This window comes from Zeugodacus cucurbitae, chromosome 3, assembly GCF_028554725.1.
Source record: "Zeugodacus cucurbitae isolate PBARC_wt_2022May chromosome 3, idZeuCucr1.2, whole genome shotgun sequence".
NCBI lineage: Eukaryota > Metazoa > Arthropoda > Insecta > Diptera > Tephritidae > Zeugodacus > Zeugodacus cucurbitae.
Window position 1 is genome coordinate 58,485,915 of NC_071668.1, and position 20,539 is coordinate 58,506,453.

General features: G+C 32.2%; 1 protein-coding gene and 1 long non-coding RNA gene across 8 annotated transcripts in view; one reads left to right on the forward strand and one right to left on the reverse strand.

The window, feature by feature from the left end:
• Positions 1-20,539, forward strand: part of LOC128920403 (uncharacterized) — a 323,959-nt gene that overhangs the window by 38,743 nt on the left and 264,677 nt on the right. The window contains exon 2 of the long non-coding RNA XR_008470450.1: positions 5,343-5,379. This is a non-coding gene — a long non-coding RNA (uncharacterized LOC128920403). The remainder of the gene's footprint in view (positions 1-5,342; positions 5,380-20,539) is intronic.
• LOC105218237 (sodium/potassium/calcium exchanger Nckx30C) overlaps positions 1-20,539 on the reverse strand; it is a 303,455-nt gene that overhangs the window by 33,141 nt on the left and 249,775 nt on the right. For 5 of the 7 annotated variants that reach the window (XM_054227607.1, XM_054227610.1, XM_054227604.1 and 2 more), the window contains one exon: positions 12,177-12,260. The exons of the other annotated variants lie outside the window; for them this stretch is intronic. In XM_054227607.1, the coding sequence (XP_054083582.1) occupies positions 12,177-12,260 (84 nt within the window). The remainder of the gene's footprint in view (positions 1-12,176; positions 12,261-20,539) is intronic. 7 annotated transcript variants of the gene reach the window in all.

Genomic DNA, 20,539 nt, shown 5'->3' on the forward strand with positions numbered 1-20,539 from the left:
GAAGGCCATTAGTATTGAAGAGATACAAGCTTGTCTCCGTGTGCAAGTGTGCATTCGTAATGCGTCAATACATACATTTGCATGGCATGCGTGGAGCAAACAAGCTTGCGCCTGGCATTGGCATTTATGCATGTTCGAGTGTGTACGAGTCCCTCGTCGAGCATTAGCAGCATCTAACGTGTGCTTAAGTGTTGCTGCTGTAAATGCTTCAACGCCGCCGACCGCGTCTAACATTCGGAATTCGAATTTCATTTCACTTATGATGACATTCAAAAATGCTTGTTTTTTCTCTCCTGTCTAATTCCTTGGTGACAAGTGTCGCCCTCGCTGTTGCTGTTGCTGCCGTTGGCAAGCCATTGCATATGAATATGTTAACAGGCGTCATTGTCAATCATATGCGTTAGCATGTGTGCAAGTATGTGTGTGCTCTCTGTAGTATTTTTGACATTATGCATTTCTGCTGAAATGTGAAGGTGAATTTCATTGTCATTGTTTTTGTGCGCACAAAGGTTCACCTCCATCACCGATTTGTTGCTATTTTTATATGCTAGTGCTTGGTGCTTACTCGATTGGAAAAGTGATTTTTGAAATGTAATTTTAATATTAGCAGAATTTGTTAATATTTCTGTTTCAAACAATTCATTATTAATCATTTCACAATGTATTACTGAATGCATGTTCCATTTCCACTTTGTTCCCGTATTAAATTGTTTATTTTTTGGTAAACAAGGGTATCTATTTAGTTTATTTCCTTTAAAAAAATAGAAACAAGACTATTTGCAAAATCGAGTTCAATTCCATCTTGTTTCAAAGAAAATTTTTATAAATTGAGCTATTGATTTTATTATCTTTAGAAAAATGGAAACAAGTCTATTTGGAAAATCGTGTTCCAATTCCATTTTGTTTCAAACAAAAATTTTATACATTAAAATATTGATTTTATTTTCTTGAGAAAAATAGAAACAAGACTGTTTGCGAAATCGTGTTCCAATTCCATTTTTTTATAAAGTGAGATATTAGAAAATAAAATCTTTAGAAAAATAGAAACAAGACTGTTTGCGAAATTGTGTTCCAATTCCATTTTGTTTCAAATACATTTTTTATAAAGTGAGATATATATGAGAAAATAAAATTATTAGAAAAATAGAAACAAAACTGTTTGCGAAATTGCGTTCCAATTCCATTTTGTTTCAAATCCATATTTTATAAAGTGAGATATTAGAAAATAAAATCTTTAGAAAAATAGAAACAAAACTGTTTGCGAAAAAGTGTTCCAATTCCATTTTGTTTCAAATACAATATATCTTTTTAATGCTTTATCGAAGCAGTGATAATTCTATACATTTAGGATTTGTGTTCCATTTTCACTTCGTTTCAATGTTATAAAATATTTTTTTTTTAAAGTGTTTTTGACAAATTTTAAGGCTCAAATATATTGTTCTGTTTCCTATATGTTTTTTTTGTAGTTTTGATTTTACTTCGGATTTTTGCACCTCATTTCAAATTATTATTAAAATTTTTCGTTCGATGTTCTATTTTCACTTAATTCCTTGGACTATTTGTGTATTATTATCTTCTCCTAACTCATTTAAAACTCCTGATTTAAACTTGAAAAATCATTTTCTAGCTCCATTTATCCAGTATTTTTATTTATTACTTTTTTTAAATCTGTATCGAGCGATCACGGTTAGTGTTATAACAGAAGCTGGAAAAGCTTAGCTCGAGCATTATATTTTACTCGTCGTTTGATGATAAAGCTTTCTTCTATGTGAGTCAAAATATTTTCAAAAGTCTTTCTACTCTTGAACCCTCATTTCCGCGCTCACTTTATGAATATAAAAAAATGAAAGTTTATCAATAACAAACTATTGCAAATAATTTAGCAATTATTTTTTGTTTTCATTCCAAATCGTTTCGTCTGTGTATATTTCGAATTCTTGCTTTAAAACGAGCGCTTCAAGAGAGATTAAAAAGAGCATTAAGAAAAGAAATATAGGATTTGTGCTATATTTTCTGTGTTAGTTGAATTTTGAAAACTATTTTAGCTAGTGTAATGAATGTTCCGATTCCGAATCGTTCCTGACTGTTTTTTATTTTTTATAATACTGAAATGGTTTTGAGAAGTATGAACATAAGCATTATTAATGTTCCGATTCCGAATCGTTCCTATATGTTGAAATTATTTTAACATTTATTTCTCTAAGTCGCTTACTGTTTGTGCCTTTGTTTCTTCGCCTTATTATGAAAGCCATTAATAAATTTTCCTCACTGCCATTTTCAATTAATCGCCTTAAATCAATTAACAATTACAAAGCTATCCAATATAATCCGTTTCCTTTTCCTTCAATTAACACACTGTTGTGCTGCTTTGTATCAATGCTGCTCACCACATTTATCTTCAAGCTGCCATACGAATGAATTTTCATACATCCATATATCTTGATATACATACAAACATACATATATAAAGGATAACCCATTCAGCTGCGTCCCTTAAAATGCCTTGGGGTTGCGTTAAATGCCATAAATTTTACAAGTTCCCCACACAGTTTCCCGGATATGCTTATACATATGTACATATATATGTATGTATATAGCTTTTATCTGTATGTAGTCGTAAGCAAATGTTTTTCAGCAGCTGTCGTTAGCGCTGTCTGCCTTCAATAGCTTTTAACTTAATTTTCCCCCAATGAATTGAAATTCATTGGCTTTCTCAGATTTTCTCGTCCCAGCACAAAGTATTTACATATGTATGTAAATATGTATACTCAAGTGTGGACCAATCAGTTTGTATGTATGTGTGTGTGTAAAGCAAACAGGATAAGTTACTGCTTTATTATTTGTTTGTTGTTATTTTTTGTTTTTTTTTTTTATATAAACTAGTAAGCTTTACTTTACTAAGCCAGCAAGCATACACCTTTCGATATATGCCGCATTTATCAAGTGGCCGCTGGGTCAAAAGGTATGTGTGTGAAAATTGATTGCTTTAGTTTTGAGTGTGAACAGTTAAAAGCAGAACAAGATGTATTTGTACTATGCCTGTGAGTCTTTGGTTCAATATACTATATACAAAAATACTCAATGTAGTAGAGGTCAATTGTTCGGTTGACTTGGCTACCATTTTTCGGTATTAAAACACACACAAACTCCTAAGTATATATATTTCTGCTTCTGTTTGTCTGGCCTATTTTCAAAATTTCCACTCATAAATCTTATGAAATGAAAATCAAACTGATTGAATTGTATAACCCACAACCATCGCAGCTTCCAAACATTTCTTGACGAACCGACGGTATAGAAATACCCACAATCACGCTACTATCACACATATATACAAGTATAAAGCCAGCAAGGAAGTGTAAAGCTGCCAAATCTTTGTTCAATGTGCTATATTTCTAAACATACACACACACTAACATATACATACATATGTACTCATATATGTAATATATAGCAACTCTTGTGTACACTGTGCAGCAGGCAAAAGGTAAATTGATGACTACGCTGATTGATTTTCACGACTAATGTTGGTGGGTGGCTGGTAGCTGCTATAAACAAACACAAACAGAGAATATATCTACATTTCATGCGCTGGTCCAGTCATTTTATTGGTTGCCCGCTACTGATTCTCACTGCTTGAGTGTAGTTGGCAATGCTGCTGAATCACTGAATCACTTTTGCTTCGTCACTGTGGCGCCATTTGTGTGCATAGTAGCTGAGATGCTTTGCTCAAGCTTTACTTTATTTAGCTCAAGCTAAGTTATTTGGCGTAATGGAAAATTTGTATTGTTGTAGTTGTTTCACTGTGTTGGTGTAATCATTTTGGTATCAAGGACATGCGGTTGTGCTGCTTTGGTTAGAAATACTATACTTATTTATATGTCTATAAAATAATAAATACCAATATGTTTTAGGCGATAGCAGAGTTATGGAATTTCTTGTGGAATTGCTAAAACGGTATTTTGTTAAATTCTGAGTATTGTTTGGATATTTTGAATTTTTTAAACCAATTTCAGTTTAAAGATTTTTTTCTTAAAATAATTTTTTTCTGAAAACAATTGGAAAATCTTGAGATTAAACATTTTTTATTTTTAATTCAATAATATTGCGTAAGATCTGACCTTGGATTAAACACAATCTTCTTAGCTACAAATTTAATATTTTTAAGTGTCGTCTCATGTTGTCAATCTATCAATGTAAATCTAATAATATTTAAAATTTGGTATGTTACAGAACATCCTGTGATGTTACAATTTCGCATTATTCCTATGCACAAGTTTATTTATAAAATAAAGTAGATACAAGCAATTGAACTGAATTGAATAAATATTTTTGTGTTTCAATTCCAAATCGTTCCATAAAAGTTATTCATTATATAACGCGAGTGCTTTACTAAGGTCTGCATTAAGGGGTTATATACAATTAGAATTTTCAAAAAAATCTTTTTTTTTGTGTCTTCTTAATATATATATATATCTGAGTATACACACACAAATTTCAAGTCGATCCGAAGAATATTTTCCAAGTTATAGTGTCTATAGTGAAGGCGCGCCGACTACATGTAAAGTGCTTTCAAAACTCGTTTATCTGGAAGCGGTGGTTGATGTCGGTGAGCAAGATTTCTAAGAAACGGCTGAACCGATCGGTCTGAAATTTTTACACAAGCTTCTTAACTATATTTTTTAGTTATTAATCGAAGGATTTCCCCATCCGATGAAAATTTCTTATTTTTATAAACAATTAAAGACCGGAATTTTGGTCGAAAATGGAACCTTTTGCTTTAAGTAGCCGCCATTTTGTCAAAGAATTATTTTTGCTAATTCCTTCGATCAATCACTAGATTATTTATTATATTAATGAAATTTATTTGGTTTTTGCATTTTAGATGATCCAGTCCAGAGATATCGTGCTCACCGCAAGATAGCCTTTTTTTTGCGGACCTCTGCAAAATTGGCAATAATTATAATAATAATTAATAATTATTTTTGGCAATAAAAAACATGTGAATGTAGTTTAAGGTTGTCATAATATACCTGCAAAGTTTGAAATCAATAAACCAAATAGTTTGCTTAGAAAAAATTCTTCAAAAATGCCTTTTTTCCACCTCCGAACTGTTTATAACCCCTTAAACAGAAACAACTTTGTTATTTGCAAAGTATAAAAATAAGTTTTCTAATGTTTCGATTCCAAATCGTTTCGAAAAAATTTACATTTGTAATTCGTATATTCTGTACTGTTTACTGTTGTATATTTCTTAAAATGAATTTTTGTTTAAATTAATTATCTATTATAAGACTTCATTAAGGAAACCACTTTTATTTGTAATACTTTTGTTCTTCCAGGTTCGTTTCAAGATCATGTTCATGGCCTTTCCAATGAGTAAGTATATAATTTTTCTATATCTCCCTATTGTTTATTGTTTTTCATCTACATTGTTCGAGTAATATTCGTTATTTTATATAAACAAATTTTATGTGTTCCCGGTTCACATTGTTCTAATTTAAATTTATTGGATATTCTGACAAACATTGCTAAATATTAGTGAATTTAAATTGTATGAGAATTTTAATATCGGTGTATAGTAACTTTGGATCTGATTCGGTTTACAGTAAAATAATTAATAAATATTTCAATTTCATGTCGTTCCACGGTCAATTTTACTAGAGTTGAATGTTGATTTAAAACATTCACAAAATAATAATAATAAGATCTACTTTAAAGTATTTAAAAAGTGTTATAGTTTACTTCATTTCGTCACCGATTTAACTAAAAGCTGAAGAAAATTCAATATTTGGGGCATTCTCTAGAAAAAAAGCCACTTGAAAAAAAAGTTCTTTATTTTCTTTGGCAATTATATATCTTATAGTACATGTAAAACCTAAAATACCTAAAAATAATATTTAAAATTATCACGTACTTGAATCTAATCTACGTAATAATTAAAAAAAAAGCAAAAACCAAAAAAACAAACAAAAAAAATTAAAAATTTGAAAAATAAAAAAAAAAAATAAAAAAATATTAAAAAATAAAAAAAACAAAAAGGGATTAAATGTCTGCTACGGCCACGTCGTTAATCCTGGGTTACGATAAATTCTGATAATAATAGTGCATAAATCAATGATTTTTCATCATGTTCTGAGTTGGTTTTTTATTTGTAGCTCATACAAATATTGCTGTCCCAAAATTCCCTTTGGGGGGTAAAAAGGTGATGAAATAAGGAACATTTTAAGATATTTTCGAAAAAAATCGAAGGGGGCGTAAGTTGTTACAAATTCCAAAGAAAAATTTTTTTTCATTTTTTGCTATGAAATATTAATTTTAAAAATGTTTACGATATACAGTTTCAAAGTTTGAGAAATTCTGTACAAAAAAGTCACATGGTGTTTTAAAATCTGTTCATTAGTTTTAAAGTATGGCGGTTCGAAAAATTTTTTACAAAAAACTTTGGCCCCTTACAGTATGGCAACCCCGCGTTACACAGACCTAAAACCATATGTTTTATTTTAGGTTTTACATGAAAATAAAGAACTTTTTTTTCAAGTGGCTTTTTTTCCAGAGAATGCCCCATTTGAGTAATATTTAGTAATTATTTTACTAATGTAAATAATTTTGTTTCATTTCCAAATCGTTTCATACGGTTTTTTACTTGTTTATTATTTTAGTTGGTCTAAAAGGCATTTTCGTAAGTTAGTGTATTGAAAATATTGTGTTCCGATTCCATTTCGTACCGCTCATTATATTCAACAAATAGTGTACAATAAATATACTACGGTGATTTGAATATCTTTTGTGCAATATTTATTGAAAATACTGTTTGGAACGAAATGGAATTGGAACACATTTCTTATTTTTTACTTTCTTTTAAATAAGTGTCACTGTGCATCACTCGTAGCTTTGCAAGTTTCATCTAATCCTCACGAATTGAAGCAGTATGCAATTTTAATAGCAAAGCAATAATCAAACGCTTTTTTGCTGCGATTTCGTTCGATAGCACAGATACATATAAAGCTGTGTTTGCTTTACTAATTTCGTATGTACTACTATATTTACATACTTATATGCATATAAGCATAGAAAGTTAGCGCTGTAGTAGCTACTAATAACACAAATATATATGTAGCTTGTTGTGCGCTTGCAAGCGCGACAAGGCCACTGGGCCATTCCAGTGGCGGCTTGCCTTAGCAATTACACAGACTAGCAGGCGCTAATAGTGCTGCTGGTCGTATGCATATTTACACATACTACTTTAGCTTTTATTTGCTTGTTTGTAACTATATACTGGTGTGTCAAAGTTCAATTGATTTTTTTTTTGCGTTTTCTTTTGCACCACCCTTCGCTGCAAGGAATTAAAAGCAAAATGGAAGATTTATAGCTGTCAGTGCCAACGAATACACATGCCAGCCACGTCACGTGATTGACCTTCAGCAATGTTGGCATGTTCTTATACATACATAAGAGATATTTATTTTTACTTTAGTAATATTTTTTTATTTTTCCATAGTATTCTAATCTAAGTGCTTGCGCTTTCTTCTTTATATCAACTTTCGTCTATGAAAAATAACAAAAAAGAAAAAAAAAACGCTTTCAAATATCTATAATTGATGAGCGAGACTATGCTGCTGTCTAATGTTGCGCCTAATTTGCGCTGACATATCCAATAGAGATACTGGCAGCAATTGTAAATGACAGTCGTCGACAGATTAATAGACACACCATCAACACATCACATAAACGTTTGAAAGATTGCGCATAAAGCGCTGATAATGCCACTAACAGACGCTCGCAAGCGAATTAAGAGTGAGAGAGAGAAGGAGAGTGTGAGTAAGAGCATGGCAAATAGAAAAGTAATGAAAAAACGGTATAAGTAATCCCGTTATTAGCAGCACACAGTAGATTGCATTGCCCACAACGTACGTGTTAATTTGTGAATATTTGCCGAGCAGCTCTACCCACGCCAAGGCACTAAGGTGATGGGCAAATGCCAAGGCAAGCAGCTTAAAATCGATTAGCATCAATTTCCTGTCACTGACGGGGTATGAGTGAGTGAGTACATGTGTGTGTGTAAGTGGCAGTCACCTGCAGGTTGTGTTGGTGCTAACGATGGGTCCTTTGTCTTAGCTTGCCTACAGCCAGTGATTGTCGGACATTTTGCATACACACAAGCAAATATACATACATACATACATATGTATATGTATGAATATCTGTCCCTTTCGCCAGTTCAATTGACCACTTTACCTTCGAAACAACAACAATAACAACACACATATCGATGATATGCATAAGCGCGCTTGCAAATATGAGTTTATACCAATTGTTCTTGTTGTTGTTATTGCTCTTGTATATTAAGCTTCATATGCTTTTAATGGTGCTTCACACGTGAGCATATGCAGATTTCTGTGCACGCATATCTGTGTGTGTGTATGCGTATCGCTCTTCGAAGATGCGAAAGTACATTAAATCGCTGCAATTAATTGTGGGCGTCGCTGGCGAGTTTGTAAAATGGCTTGTGTGGTTTTAATTAAATTTAAGCCGCTTTTGTATACAGCTTACTTCACTACAAATATGTCAGAGGTGGCGTACACAGATGCGATACGAGCTGGTATGAATGTATGCTAATAGTTTATGTGGAGCAAATGGTTGGCAGTGGATAAGATAAAGCGTCGCAAACAGTGAGCTGCTTAATTGTTTTTTTTTAGTCAATTATTTTGTTTGGCTTCCAAATCGTTTCATTGTGCGGAAATGACTTGTAATTGATTTCTTACGTTTAATAAGAAGACTGTGAACTGTCTATTAAAGCAAGCATTAAATATATTTTAGTGGTGTAGGCTCCTACTTAATTGCAGTAATTATTTTTGATTTAAACATTTATTTTGTTTCGATTCCCAATCGTTCCTCTATACTTTACCGACTCGTAATTGCTTTTTTTACGTTTAATAATATATAATTCTGCTCGTAATATGGTGTCTTAAAATATTTGTTCCAATTCCAATTTGTTCCCCAATAGAAAATTAGTTTAAATCTAATAAGAATACTAATTAGTTTTCTAAAAAGTCATATTTTCCTCTATCTATTATATATTATTATTATATATCCTAATTCCGATTCCAAGGTATACATTAAATTAGTAAATATTTCAATGCAGAGAAAAAATGCTTACACATAAAGACGAAAACGTTATAGCCGATAAATTTTAAAATGATTGATAGACATTATTGTAGATCTGTGTAAAGCATAAATCATCATAATTTGTAAAACTTTGATTTTTTTAACAAATGACCAAATTTCATAGTTGGCTTTATCTTGACTTTAGTGACGATATTGATTACCTTCTTCACAGCCAGTCTTGTTCTTTTGCAAAGTTTGATGTTGTTATATAATTCACACTACTTTTAATTGCAAGTGATTGGGGATAGCTCAGCAATTTAAAATAGTCTGTGGGATAATTGAATACGTCATCTTGGTTTGTAGCTGTGCCAACTCTCCTTTAACGAAGTTCTAAATTGTCGCATTAAGATCAAAGAGATCCTTGTTTTTTTACCACCAATATAGGTCATTCAATCAGCCATTTATGTTTATCATATTATGGTTTCATGTCAGGAAAAACATGATGAATAAGCTCCTCTTTCGAGGCCATGAAGTGACATAAACCCGTTAAAAATGTTTTTAATCCATCGAGGTGTCAACTGCGACCCTACCATTTCCAACTGCACCCTACCATTGTTGCAAAAACACTCATATGTTATTTGTTAATTGGCGATTCTTTATGTGTCGCCACAAATGAGATGATTTTAGGAAGTCTGGCGAAAATCACCTGCCAACAGAATCATGGCTTCACCAAAAATATTTTCGTTGTCGCGTAAATTTTTTCAAGTCCTGTGCAGTACCTCCAGCGACTTGAATATCTGGAAAATCTTCTTTATAGCTCTTTTTTTGGCGATTTTGCAGACTGGTGTTGCGTTGATTTGCAATTTAGGAGTAATTTCAAGGCCGAATTGCCGTTTGTCTGCCTACTAACAGGTGCCAAGTTGCCCCTATTCCCATTATAACTGGGCGTTGAAAATGAGTGAAATCGGTTCAGGAATTACCTCAACCTTCATGTATTATATATGCCGATTTTCGTTATTCTATTGGACTTTATTTCAAATTGTGTGTAATAATTTTGTATGGGTGATTAGAAAATTGTGGATTTTTTTCAAGCAATATTTCTAATTTTTCTCTCCGTAATAACCATCCCGGTACCTCTAAAAACATTCTAAACAAAGAATTTGCGAAATCGGTTCAACGGTTCTCGAGTTATGCGCTTAGCAACACATTTTGCGATTAATTTTTATATTATAGATTTAAAAATATATAAATTAAAAATAATTCTTCTTTTTTTATCTAAAAAAATAAAAATCAAAATTTAAAAATCATACAATATTTCGCATATAGTTCACCTAAAAATCATGATGGTGTAATCAAAACTTTTCTACGATGTTCCTTTATGTATGATTTTTTTGATTAAAAATTGTAAAATAACTCTTATTTCCAGTCCCTGGTTATTTGTGAAACGAAATCACAATACATTTTGCGTTATTACTCCGCTTTTTCCCCTTTAATTAAAAATTAAACGTTTTAGATATAAATTTTGCTGCTCTGTTCTGATTCCAGAAAATTCCATTTCCAATTTAGGTACAATTAAGGTATTGCGATAATTTATATCTGTTCTAATTTTTCAAAATACACATAAAATAAAATAATATAAAATGTTTCATTTCCATGTTGGTTCGATGTCACTGTTTTCACCTATTCGAATTTGTTGATTTTAGCACTTCCCTTTCGTACTCGCAAAGTGTTATTTTGCTCACTGAATGTCCACTGTGCCGAAATTTTTAGTTTTGAATAACTCAATGTATATTTTGTTATTTTAAGGTTTTTCAATTTCACATTGTTTCATAAATAACCCATATTTGAACACAATAACAGCTGAAACTAACCACAAAAATGTTGAAACATAATTTTTCTTAAGGGTAATTTATATATGTACATATATATATTATAAACATGAATAATTTGAAAAGTGGTTCGATTCCACTTTGTTCCTTTAGGTTCAAATAATATTTAAAAAAATTTAACATATCTTCTCAAAACAGCTTGGTAGAAATATGGTGTTTCGATTCCAAATCGTTCCTTAACTTTTTCAAATATTTTTTTTTTAAATGTCAGCTACTTTCGATGCATATTGAAATATCTTAAACACTTTTAACATATTTTTCTCAATACAGTTTGGAAAAATATAGTGTTTCGATTCCAAAACGTTCCTCAACTTTTTCTTTATTATTTTTTCACAAAATTCAGCTATTTTCAAAGCAGATTGAAATATCGTGTTCGGATTCCAACCTGTTCCTTTAATTTATTTGTGAAATAACGGTTATTTTTTCGAAAAATATGTAAATTTCCAACACATGTTTCGATTTACTGCATATTTTAACTATAATAAAATTAGAATAAATAAAGAGGCATGCAATCATTTTATTTAAAAAAAAGTACATAAAATAAACACTGTGCAATACGTTAAACATTAAGCCACATACAGTTAACTATTTACAACTATTTACAGTTGAAGCATAATCTTACTTCTCTTAGACAAGCTTTAAATCGCATAAAAACTAACTCGCTAAGAAGAAGTAAAATTATCCCCCGCAGCTAAGTGGTGTTAACGTGATTTCTATTTTGGTGTTATGTTAGTTTTAGAATCGTTGTGTTTGTACTAAAGTATTTTTGTTCTAATTTCGGCTACTTTGCAAATGTCTAATGTCAAACCAAAGTTATGTAACAACAGGCCAATTTTCAAAAACAAAATTCAAAACTACTTTTTTTTTCATAATTCAATTTCATATCAATTAAAGGCTTTGCTAATTTGTTATTATTATTGTTAAAAGTGTTTTAGTATAAGCAACTTATGCAGAATTCAATTAGTAAAAGCGAATTGTTAATTAATTAATTTGCAATAAAATCACTAATAGCTATAACCATAATAAATATAATAATAATTAATAATTAATAATGATATTAGTAATATTTTAATTTTTTTTTTTGGCTTTGTTAAATTTAAAATTTTCATTATAAGAAAATTTTTGGAAATTAATTTAAATAGAAAATTTATGTGATACTCAATTATGGTGAAGACTAACTTTGATGCTAAATTTGCGTGTCTGAATTTTGACCCTCTGATCAATCCAGCTCGGACGACGACCACTTTGACTTTGGATGGATGGCTTTATATGTTACAACGTGTGTGAACGATAACGGTACGGTAAACGGTAAACGGTTTAACGGGTAACAGTAGTATTGAAATGGAAAACATAATTGTTTCATAACGGGAACAGTTTCAATTGGTACGAATCGTTACAGTTTTGGCAATGTGTGGGTATATAGATTTGGAGAAAAGAATTTTTGAAAATTTTCATTTATTAAAATTATGAAATTTTTTGTTTTTTGTTTGTTTGCATTATTTGCTTTTTAAATAAATGACTTAATAATATTTTGTATAGTATTTAAAGTAATGTTTGTAGTTGTAGTACAGTACAGAGCGCTATAGTATAATGAAATATCTCAATATGTAAGTACGTACATACATATTTAAAACTTATAAATTATCATAATAATATGTATAAGAATATGAATAGAAGTAGAAAAGAAGTAGAAGAGTAGCTTAAAAGTATTTGCATAGCATACTATAGAGAGAGATAGAGAGCGAGAGAGAGACAAATATGTAGTAGGAGGAGTGAAAGTTTGGGAGTAGATTTCTTTCGGAAGCAAATTTAAAAAATTCAATTGAGGTTTTTGATTGGACTTGTTGCAATAATTTTTAATAAATTTCTGTAGAAAGGAGGGCGGAAAATAAATTAAAAAATAAATATTTTTTTTATTTTCATTTTAAATTGATAAGTCAAATAAAAATAAACTTTTTAAGAAAATATTACTTAGCTCTTAAGCGTCTAAATCAAGTGTTACAAAGAGGCTTACACTCGTAAAAATCAAAGAAAAGTGAATTGCAATAATTTCTACAAAAATTTTACGACCTTTGATTTGAAAAAAATGTGTTTTAAAGCTTTTTTTTAGAACTTAGTTGCTTAACTTGATTCAAAAACTAGTAACATTAATTTTTGGATAAAAACTAGTAACAATAATTTGGTGATATATTTATTGTTTTCTGATCGTCAAATAATTTTTTTTGTGGATTACTTAAAAACATAATTTCGCAATTGATTTGATAAATAAATAATAATGAAATAAATATCGAGCGAAAAATATAATGGCATGAGAGGATTTATGAGTTAAAAAACAGGCTAATGTTTAGATTTTTATATAGATATTAAAGAGTAAGAGTGAGCATATTTGGTTTACAAGTACAAAGTAGGACAAGAACACAGAACTATTTCTTCAAATTAATTTCTTCAGAAAATCTTTTTTTCCTCGGAATTGCTAGAAACTGCAAAGCGGATCAGATTGCAAGAGAGGGTACCCTAGCAACATTGACGTCGGAGGGGAAGCAGGCGGGTAGTCCGTGGACAACTTGCGCTAGAGCGCTGGATACACTGACTTCGAGTGAGCTCGCCAAACGCTGGATAACAACCAGCACCTGTGCAGTAGCGAGGTCCTTTTGGCCCGCGGTGGACATGAAACGGTATTTACAGCTTCTGTAGCTTAGAAAGCCTGATCACGCCGCAATCATTGGAGTGCTGTCCAATAGGCACACATGCGGTGATATTATGAATCAAACCAGACGCTAGTTGCCAAAGTTGCTTAAAGGAAGACGAAGAGGAATCATCCAAGCTCTTCTTACTACAATGCACAGCATTCGGCAAACTAATGTTAAAACCATTCAGTAGGCACACTTTCGGCGAACTCAGCGGAGTGACTGGAATTGTCATTAGCCGACATAAGAAGTTCATAACAGGGTCTAAGCGCTAACAGGGTCTATCCGCTATAAGCGGAGTATTTGGGTGTCACAAAGGACAGTCGAAACTGTCCAAGTGAGATTATCTGGATATGTAGAGAACTACCCATTGACCTAACATTACCTAATAGCTTCTGAGTTTGATTGTCGAGGTCTTGGATCTGAACTGATATAGAGTGTATCGAATAGGGTGGTCGAAACGGCTGGTCTCTGATATATGGAAAGGCAAATGTTAAGATGTAACCCTATCTGTAATTTTATTTATTATCTGTAACTTAGCTTAAAGAAAGTTGTTCTGAATATCATCAGAAGTCACTTTGTCACATTAAATTCTAAGACTTAGAGCTTAGTGACTTTTGCTCGATACATCTGTCATTAAAATATTTAGATTATGCTATTTTAGAGGTGTTTAAAGAAGAAATAATAGACAGCTTTGGTAGCTATAAAGTGAACTGAACTGTAACTGTAACTAACAGTTAAATATATAATAGAAAATATAGATCCGTAACATTAAGATCTAGTTCCTATTAAAGGTACTAAGTTAAGATCATAACCCAATCTTCTAACTGTAGCTTTGATATGGAATCTGTAAATGTTTTATTAGTGAAAAATCTATGTAAATGCTAAAGACTTCATAAATTGTTGTGTGAAGAACAGGAGATGGGTTATAGATGGGCTTGAAAAAAGACTTAGAACTAGCAGATCTATTAGAGTTTGAAAAAAATGTTTTTGAGAAAAGCTAAGAGCTTGTTCAAAAATAAAAGTGTTCGAGCCTTTTTGGCAGTTCGAGGAAGGAGTTTTCAAACATTTTAATATATAGAGGATTATAACGGGTTAAATAGAATACGTCCCATTGCTTAAAGGTTGATTTTTTAGAAAAGCTACATTTTACTGAAATAAAAATTGCTTCAGTGTATTATTATAAAATATTTAAATTTTAAATTTAAAACAATTATTTTCTTCTCTTAAGTGATCATAAATCAATGCCTGATGATTATAAAATTTGCTGGTGGTATAATGGTTTGTTGGTGGAATAATAATGTAAGGAATATTTTTTTTGAAAATACATGAAAGAAATTATAGTATGTTTCCTTATATTATACTGAGATTTCAGATAGTTTTTGAACATATAACATTAACTATATTATTTTTAACTTAGCTTAATAGTCACACATAATCGTTGCAATAAGAATATTTCAAATAAAATATAAAAAAATTGACAATTTTCTAAGCATATTCCTAAGTTATGGTTAACATTAAAATATTTCAAGTTAAAAGGAGCAGTATTAAAAGAAAACAATTGCTTTCAAAAACACAATTTTTGAAAATAGAAACTAACAGCTAAATGCATAATTACGTAAAAAATATTTGAAAAATATTGAAAGTGAAAACCATAGCAAATACAGACATAAAACAGCTTATACTGAATTAATAAACTTTGGAAAAAAATTTAAAAATTTTTTAAAAATATTTTTTAATAAGAATTATAAAAAATATACGCCTAAGCATAGTTGTGTGTTGGTGTTGTTGTTTGTAGTTACCTAATGTCATGTTCTTCATAGAATTGTGCACTTGTGTACTTGTTGATGAAATTGCAATTGTTGTTATGTCTTGTGTGTTTTCTCTGCGCTATTTTATTTGCCCCACAACCCCTCTCCCCAAGTTGACTGCACACATCCAAGCTAATTAACGTTATAATCGTCCTGCTGACTTAATGTGCAAAGAGATTAAAGTACACTCGTGTGCCAGAGTTCACATAGCTACATACATACACGCATGTATTTGTTGCAATCAGCGCATATGTTGCAACTGCAAACTTGCCACAAGTGTGCCACCACGTTAAAATAAACACATTTGCTGTTGATAAGCAGGGGCAGCAATGGTAGCTGGTGGTGTAGTAGTGGTAGGAGCAGAAGGGAGAGATCACGCCTCTCATTTGCCGCGTGCTAATTTTATGCTGATGGCGTAATTAACGAAATTGTGGCAGCTAAGTTGTGAGCATTCTCACTTGAGTTGGTTTTCATTAACTGCCACGAGATCTTTATAGCTATAGGTACTATAAGGGTCCATATATGTATATATTTTATATAGCACACACATACATATATATACGATATATGTTTATGTATCCACTTCTTAATCAAGTGGGCTAAAATATTAAATGTTGCACGTGCGTATGTGAAAATTGGCAACGTTGCATGTGGCATTGAATGCTAAATAGTTTGGTTAATTGAGGTCACATTTTGGTGAATTGTATTAAAAGTTATTAACCTAGTCTACAAGGAGTAGGCAACTACTTTATTATCATAAAGCAGTTTATTGTAAATTAGGAAAATAGTCAAGAAGCAAAAGACGGACCACTAAATAAGTTTGTGACTAATTTTTACTGTAATATGTTACTACGAAGCTATAAGTTCCTCCAGACTGACTGAACATTTCAATTTCATTAAATCCAGATATATTATTATCAAGCCATTCCTCCAGTATTGGAAAAAATCTTCAATAGTTGGGGCGAGTTTGGATAATAATAACAAGTATTAGAGATATTATTGTCGCATGAGTTTTAGAATATAATAATATTCGTTAGATCCCATACCAGACGACTCCTAGTTTATTTGGCTGTAACTTCGCCCAGAACATTCCTGAGCTTTCCAACCAACCAACCATGATTAGGTTACTTAACTTCGGAAGCCTTGGTACTATCCGCCTTTGGTGAACTTAAAGCTCTCTATGTCTATCATCATGCCATTCCTTTGTCGGATAAAAATCTTGATCCGTTTCGGTTACGTAGACCTTACTCTTGTGTGAATAATCCGATGTCCTATCCCAGTTTCGGGGTCACAATAACAAACAGAATATGAATATGGTTATCTGGATGGTGTTTCTAAAACTCAACGAACTAATAACAAGATCTAAATGGCTCGTTGATTTTTGTGACTACTCTTTTTACTCTATTCACAAATGAAACTAGGCAGTTCATGTGAAACACACACGTGGTTTACTCTTTATTTTCTTTTCCATTGAGAGAGTGTATTTATTTGGCTGTAACTTCGCCCAGAACATTCCTGAGCTTTCCAACCAAGCAACCATGATTAGGTTACTTAACTTCGGAAGTCTTGGTACTATCCGCCTTTGGTGAACTTAAAGCTCTCTATGTCTATCGTCATGCCATTCCTTTGTCGGATAAAAATCTTGATCCGTTTCGGTTACGTAGAGGTCTACTCTTGTGTGAACAATCCGATGATCTATCCCAGTTTCGGGGTCACGATAACAAACAGAATATGAATATGGTTATCTGGATGGTGTTTCTAAAACTCAAATAACTGGTTACAAGATCTAAAGGGCTCGTTGATTTTTGTGGCTACTTTTTTTAGTATCTTCACAAATAAAACTAGGCAGTTCATGTGAGACACACACGTGGTTTACTATTTATTTTCTTTTCCATTGAGAGAGTGTATTTCGTCGCATTTCTGAAACATAAGGTTTTACTTCGGATCTTACAACTTGAACCCGTCAAAGCTCGGCTATTTCTCCAAAAGAGTGACATCAAACCGTAACTAAGATGCTAAACGAAAACATCCCTTAGGCATAATACTATGATGAGCTCAAAAGAAGCAAATCTTATTGAAAAACTGACATTTAAAACTAAGCAGCAGCGCATGCGCAGAGCAGATGTTTATGTTTTTAGTTTTAGGTAATGAAAAATTGATGTATAGGCGTATGGACTCGTTTATATTTATGATGGCTACGTTTATATGTTTCCGTGAAAATGTATAATTATGTTTTAATTAAAAAAATATACCTTTGTAGGTTAAACTGAATGAGAATTCTAAATTAAATTACACTCTAGGCAAAAATTACCTCACAGCTACGAAATTAAAATACCTAAATAATTTAATTGCTAAAATAAATTGTAGTAGAGGTTAGAAAAAATGTTGGTAGAGTAAAATGAAACGTTTAAAAAAAATAATAATTGAAAAAAGTTGTTAAATTATCCTGAGGTCATTAAATACACAAATTCGGGCGCACCCACACACATCGATACATACAGACAAGAAGAACACCTGAAGTACATACAATACATTAAACAGTTATGTAACTAACACGAAAGTGGGTGGAGTTGTTGTAAGAAGAGAGTGAGCGACACAGAGAAAGAGAGAGATATGAATTTGAGGTTTGAGAGTGTGACAGAGTGAACGAGGTTGCGTAAACTTTATAGAATTTAGATGAATAGAAGGAGACGCAGTTGAAGAAGGTGAAGAGTGATGGCTTGTAAAAATTGTTTCCTTAGTATGGACTTATTCTGCGTAAATTTTATTTTATTGTGAGCTATATATTTTAGACTGGTGGATGAAAATCTTACAAAATCGGGTTTAAAAAGCTTGATGTAAAGAAAATTTTATTGAAAAATGAGATGAACTAGTTTATCTAATACAAAATACCAAACTAATCAAAAATGAAGAACCGATAAAGTTCAGGAAATAGGGTTTTATATAGATATTATAAAAATGTATAGATAATTATGGAAGGATTACTGCATTTGTCTGCGAGGTTAGAGTATATTTATGAACGTGTATAAGGGCTGGTAAACATAAAGCTGTATCAACCTAACTCTTGTCGAGATTAAGAAAATGCCATATTCTTGGGTCTCTAAAGATCCTGTTCCTTCCGCACCACTAGAGATAACGTTCGAAACAATGTATTGTACAATATTTTGACTTTACTTTACTTTACTCTGGAGGAGACTTATAGGAGTATTCTGATTTCTACTAATAGACAGGCTTCTCTTAGATTCACTAGTATATTCAAAGTAAAGGTAAGATCTTAAATGGAATTATTTTCAACTCAGTATGGTTAGTTGAGCGACTAATATGCGAATAATATGGTGAGGCAGCAATCCACACGTACTCCATGAGCCACCATTGCTTCCCGAAAGAATTACGGTTTGGTGCGGTTTATGGGCCGGCAGTGTCATTGGACCACATTTATTCCGTGAGGATCCAAACCGGCACGTTACTGTGAATGGGAATCGCTACCGCTCAATGATAACCGAATATTTTTGTCCCGAATTGGATGATATGGACTTAGACAATATGTGGTTCGGACAGCGCCACAGGCACACAGCGAATGTCACAATCGATTTATTGCAAGCCAAGTTTGGTGAACGTGTTATCTCACGAAATGGCTCAGTCAATTGCCAACTCCCTGTGAGGCTACGTCAAGTCTACGGCCTATGCCAACAAGCCTGCGGTGATTAATGAACTTCGTAAGAATATCGAACGTGAAATTGCTGCAGTATTGGCCGATTTATGCTTGAAAACCCTCGAAAATTGGGTTCAACATCTGGACTTCTGCAAGCGTACCCAGAGGTGGGTCTTACAAAAATTGTGGCGCAGTTATTTTAAATTTTAGTGGTTCCTGACTCAAGTTGTTTCGATGAAACTACGCCAGAGTGATTGGTTTGAGATTAAAAGTGGTGGTGTGACTAAGGGTGCCTGCAGAGTGGACGCTCAAAGTCGAGCCGAGCTTAAAGCTGAGTTGATAAATTTTTGGTATCGCAGAATACATGCGAGAATTAGCGCTAAATTCCGTGAATATGGAATGTAGAGTAGTAAAGTAGTAAATTATATTCCTTATTCATCCATTTAGCGCTAATTCTCGCATGTATTTTGTGATACCAAAAATTTATCAGAGCAGCGCAGTTTAAGCTCGGCTTGGCATTGAGCGTCCACTCTGCAGGCACCCTAAGGTTATATGGGGCCTTCAATATATACCGTGTGGTCAAATTCGGCGACTTATAAGGTTAACCTGTTACAAAAACCACGAATTTGATGAGAGAACCAAAGATGTTCAATTGTAATGATTCTCTTTCGTGGAGGTGGAGGTTGCTTTCCGAGAGAAAAAAAGGTTAATAATGTTTTGGAACTGGGTTGGGATGTCTCTGATTCTAAGCTTAACAAATGAAATTTTGAACGAAAAAACAATGACCTGATGAAGATGTAGAGACTTCTCCGAAATTATCGAGACACGTCTCTTTGACTATTCAAAATTTATATATGTATATGTGTGTGTTTGTGTTGTAGTGTTATTTCATTCATGCTCTCTATGGATCTTATGTAAAGAACTCGACTAGTGCTTACAGCTGAACGGCGGTGTTCGGCAATTTCACATAAAATAGGTTATAGTGGTGCTCAGTTTGCACATACCAAGCGACTGAGTGTGTGTGTGTATGAGTTTAGGGTGCTTGTGTAGGTTCAAATATGTTTTTTTTTTGTTCTCCATTTTACTAACAGCGTTTGTATAACACAAATTTCAAATACAAAATTCTTCAACTCGCACAAAAAGTGTCGTGACATACATACGAGTATTTGTAAGTGTGTGGGTGTAGGTGTGTGTGTGGGAGTGTTGTGTGAAATAAATTAAATACACACACATAAAAAACAACAAACCTAGATTTATTATAAATGTTTGCTAGTATAAAAGAAACGAGCACATACAAAATTCATATGTGCCTTTTTTATCATCAAACTACAGCAAATTGAATTTCGTACTATTTTTTAAATAACTGTTTTATAATTACTGTTATTTTTTCCA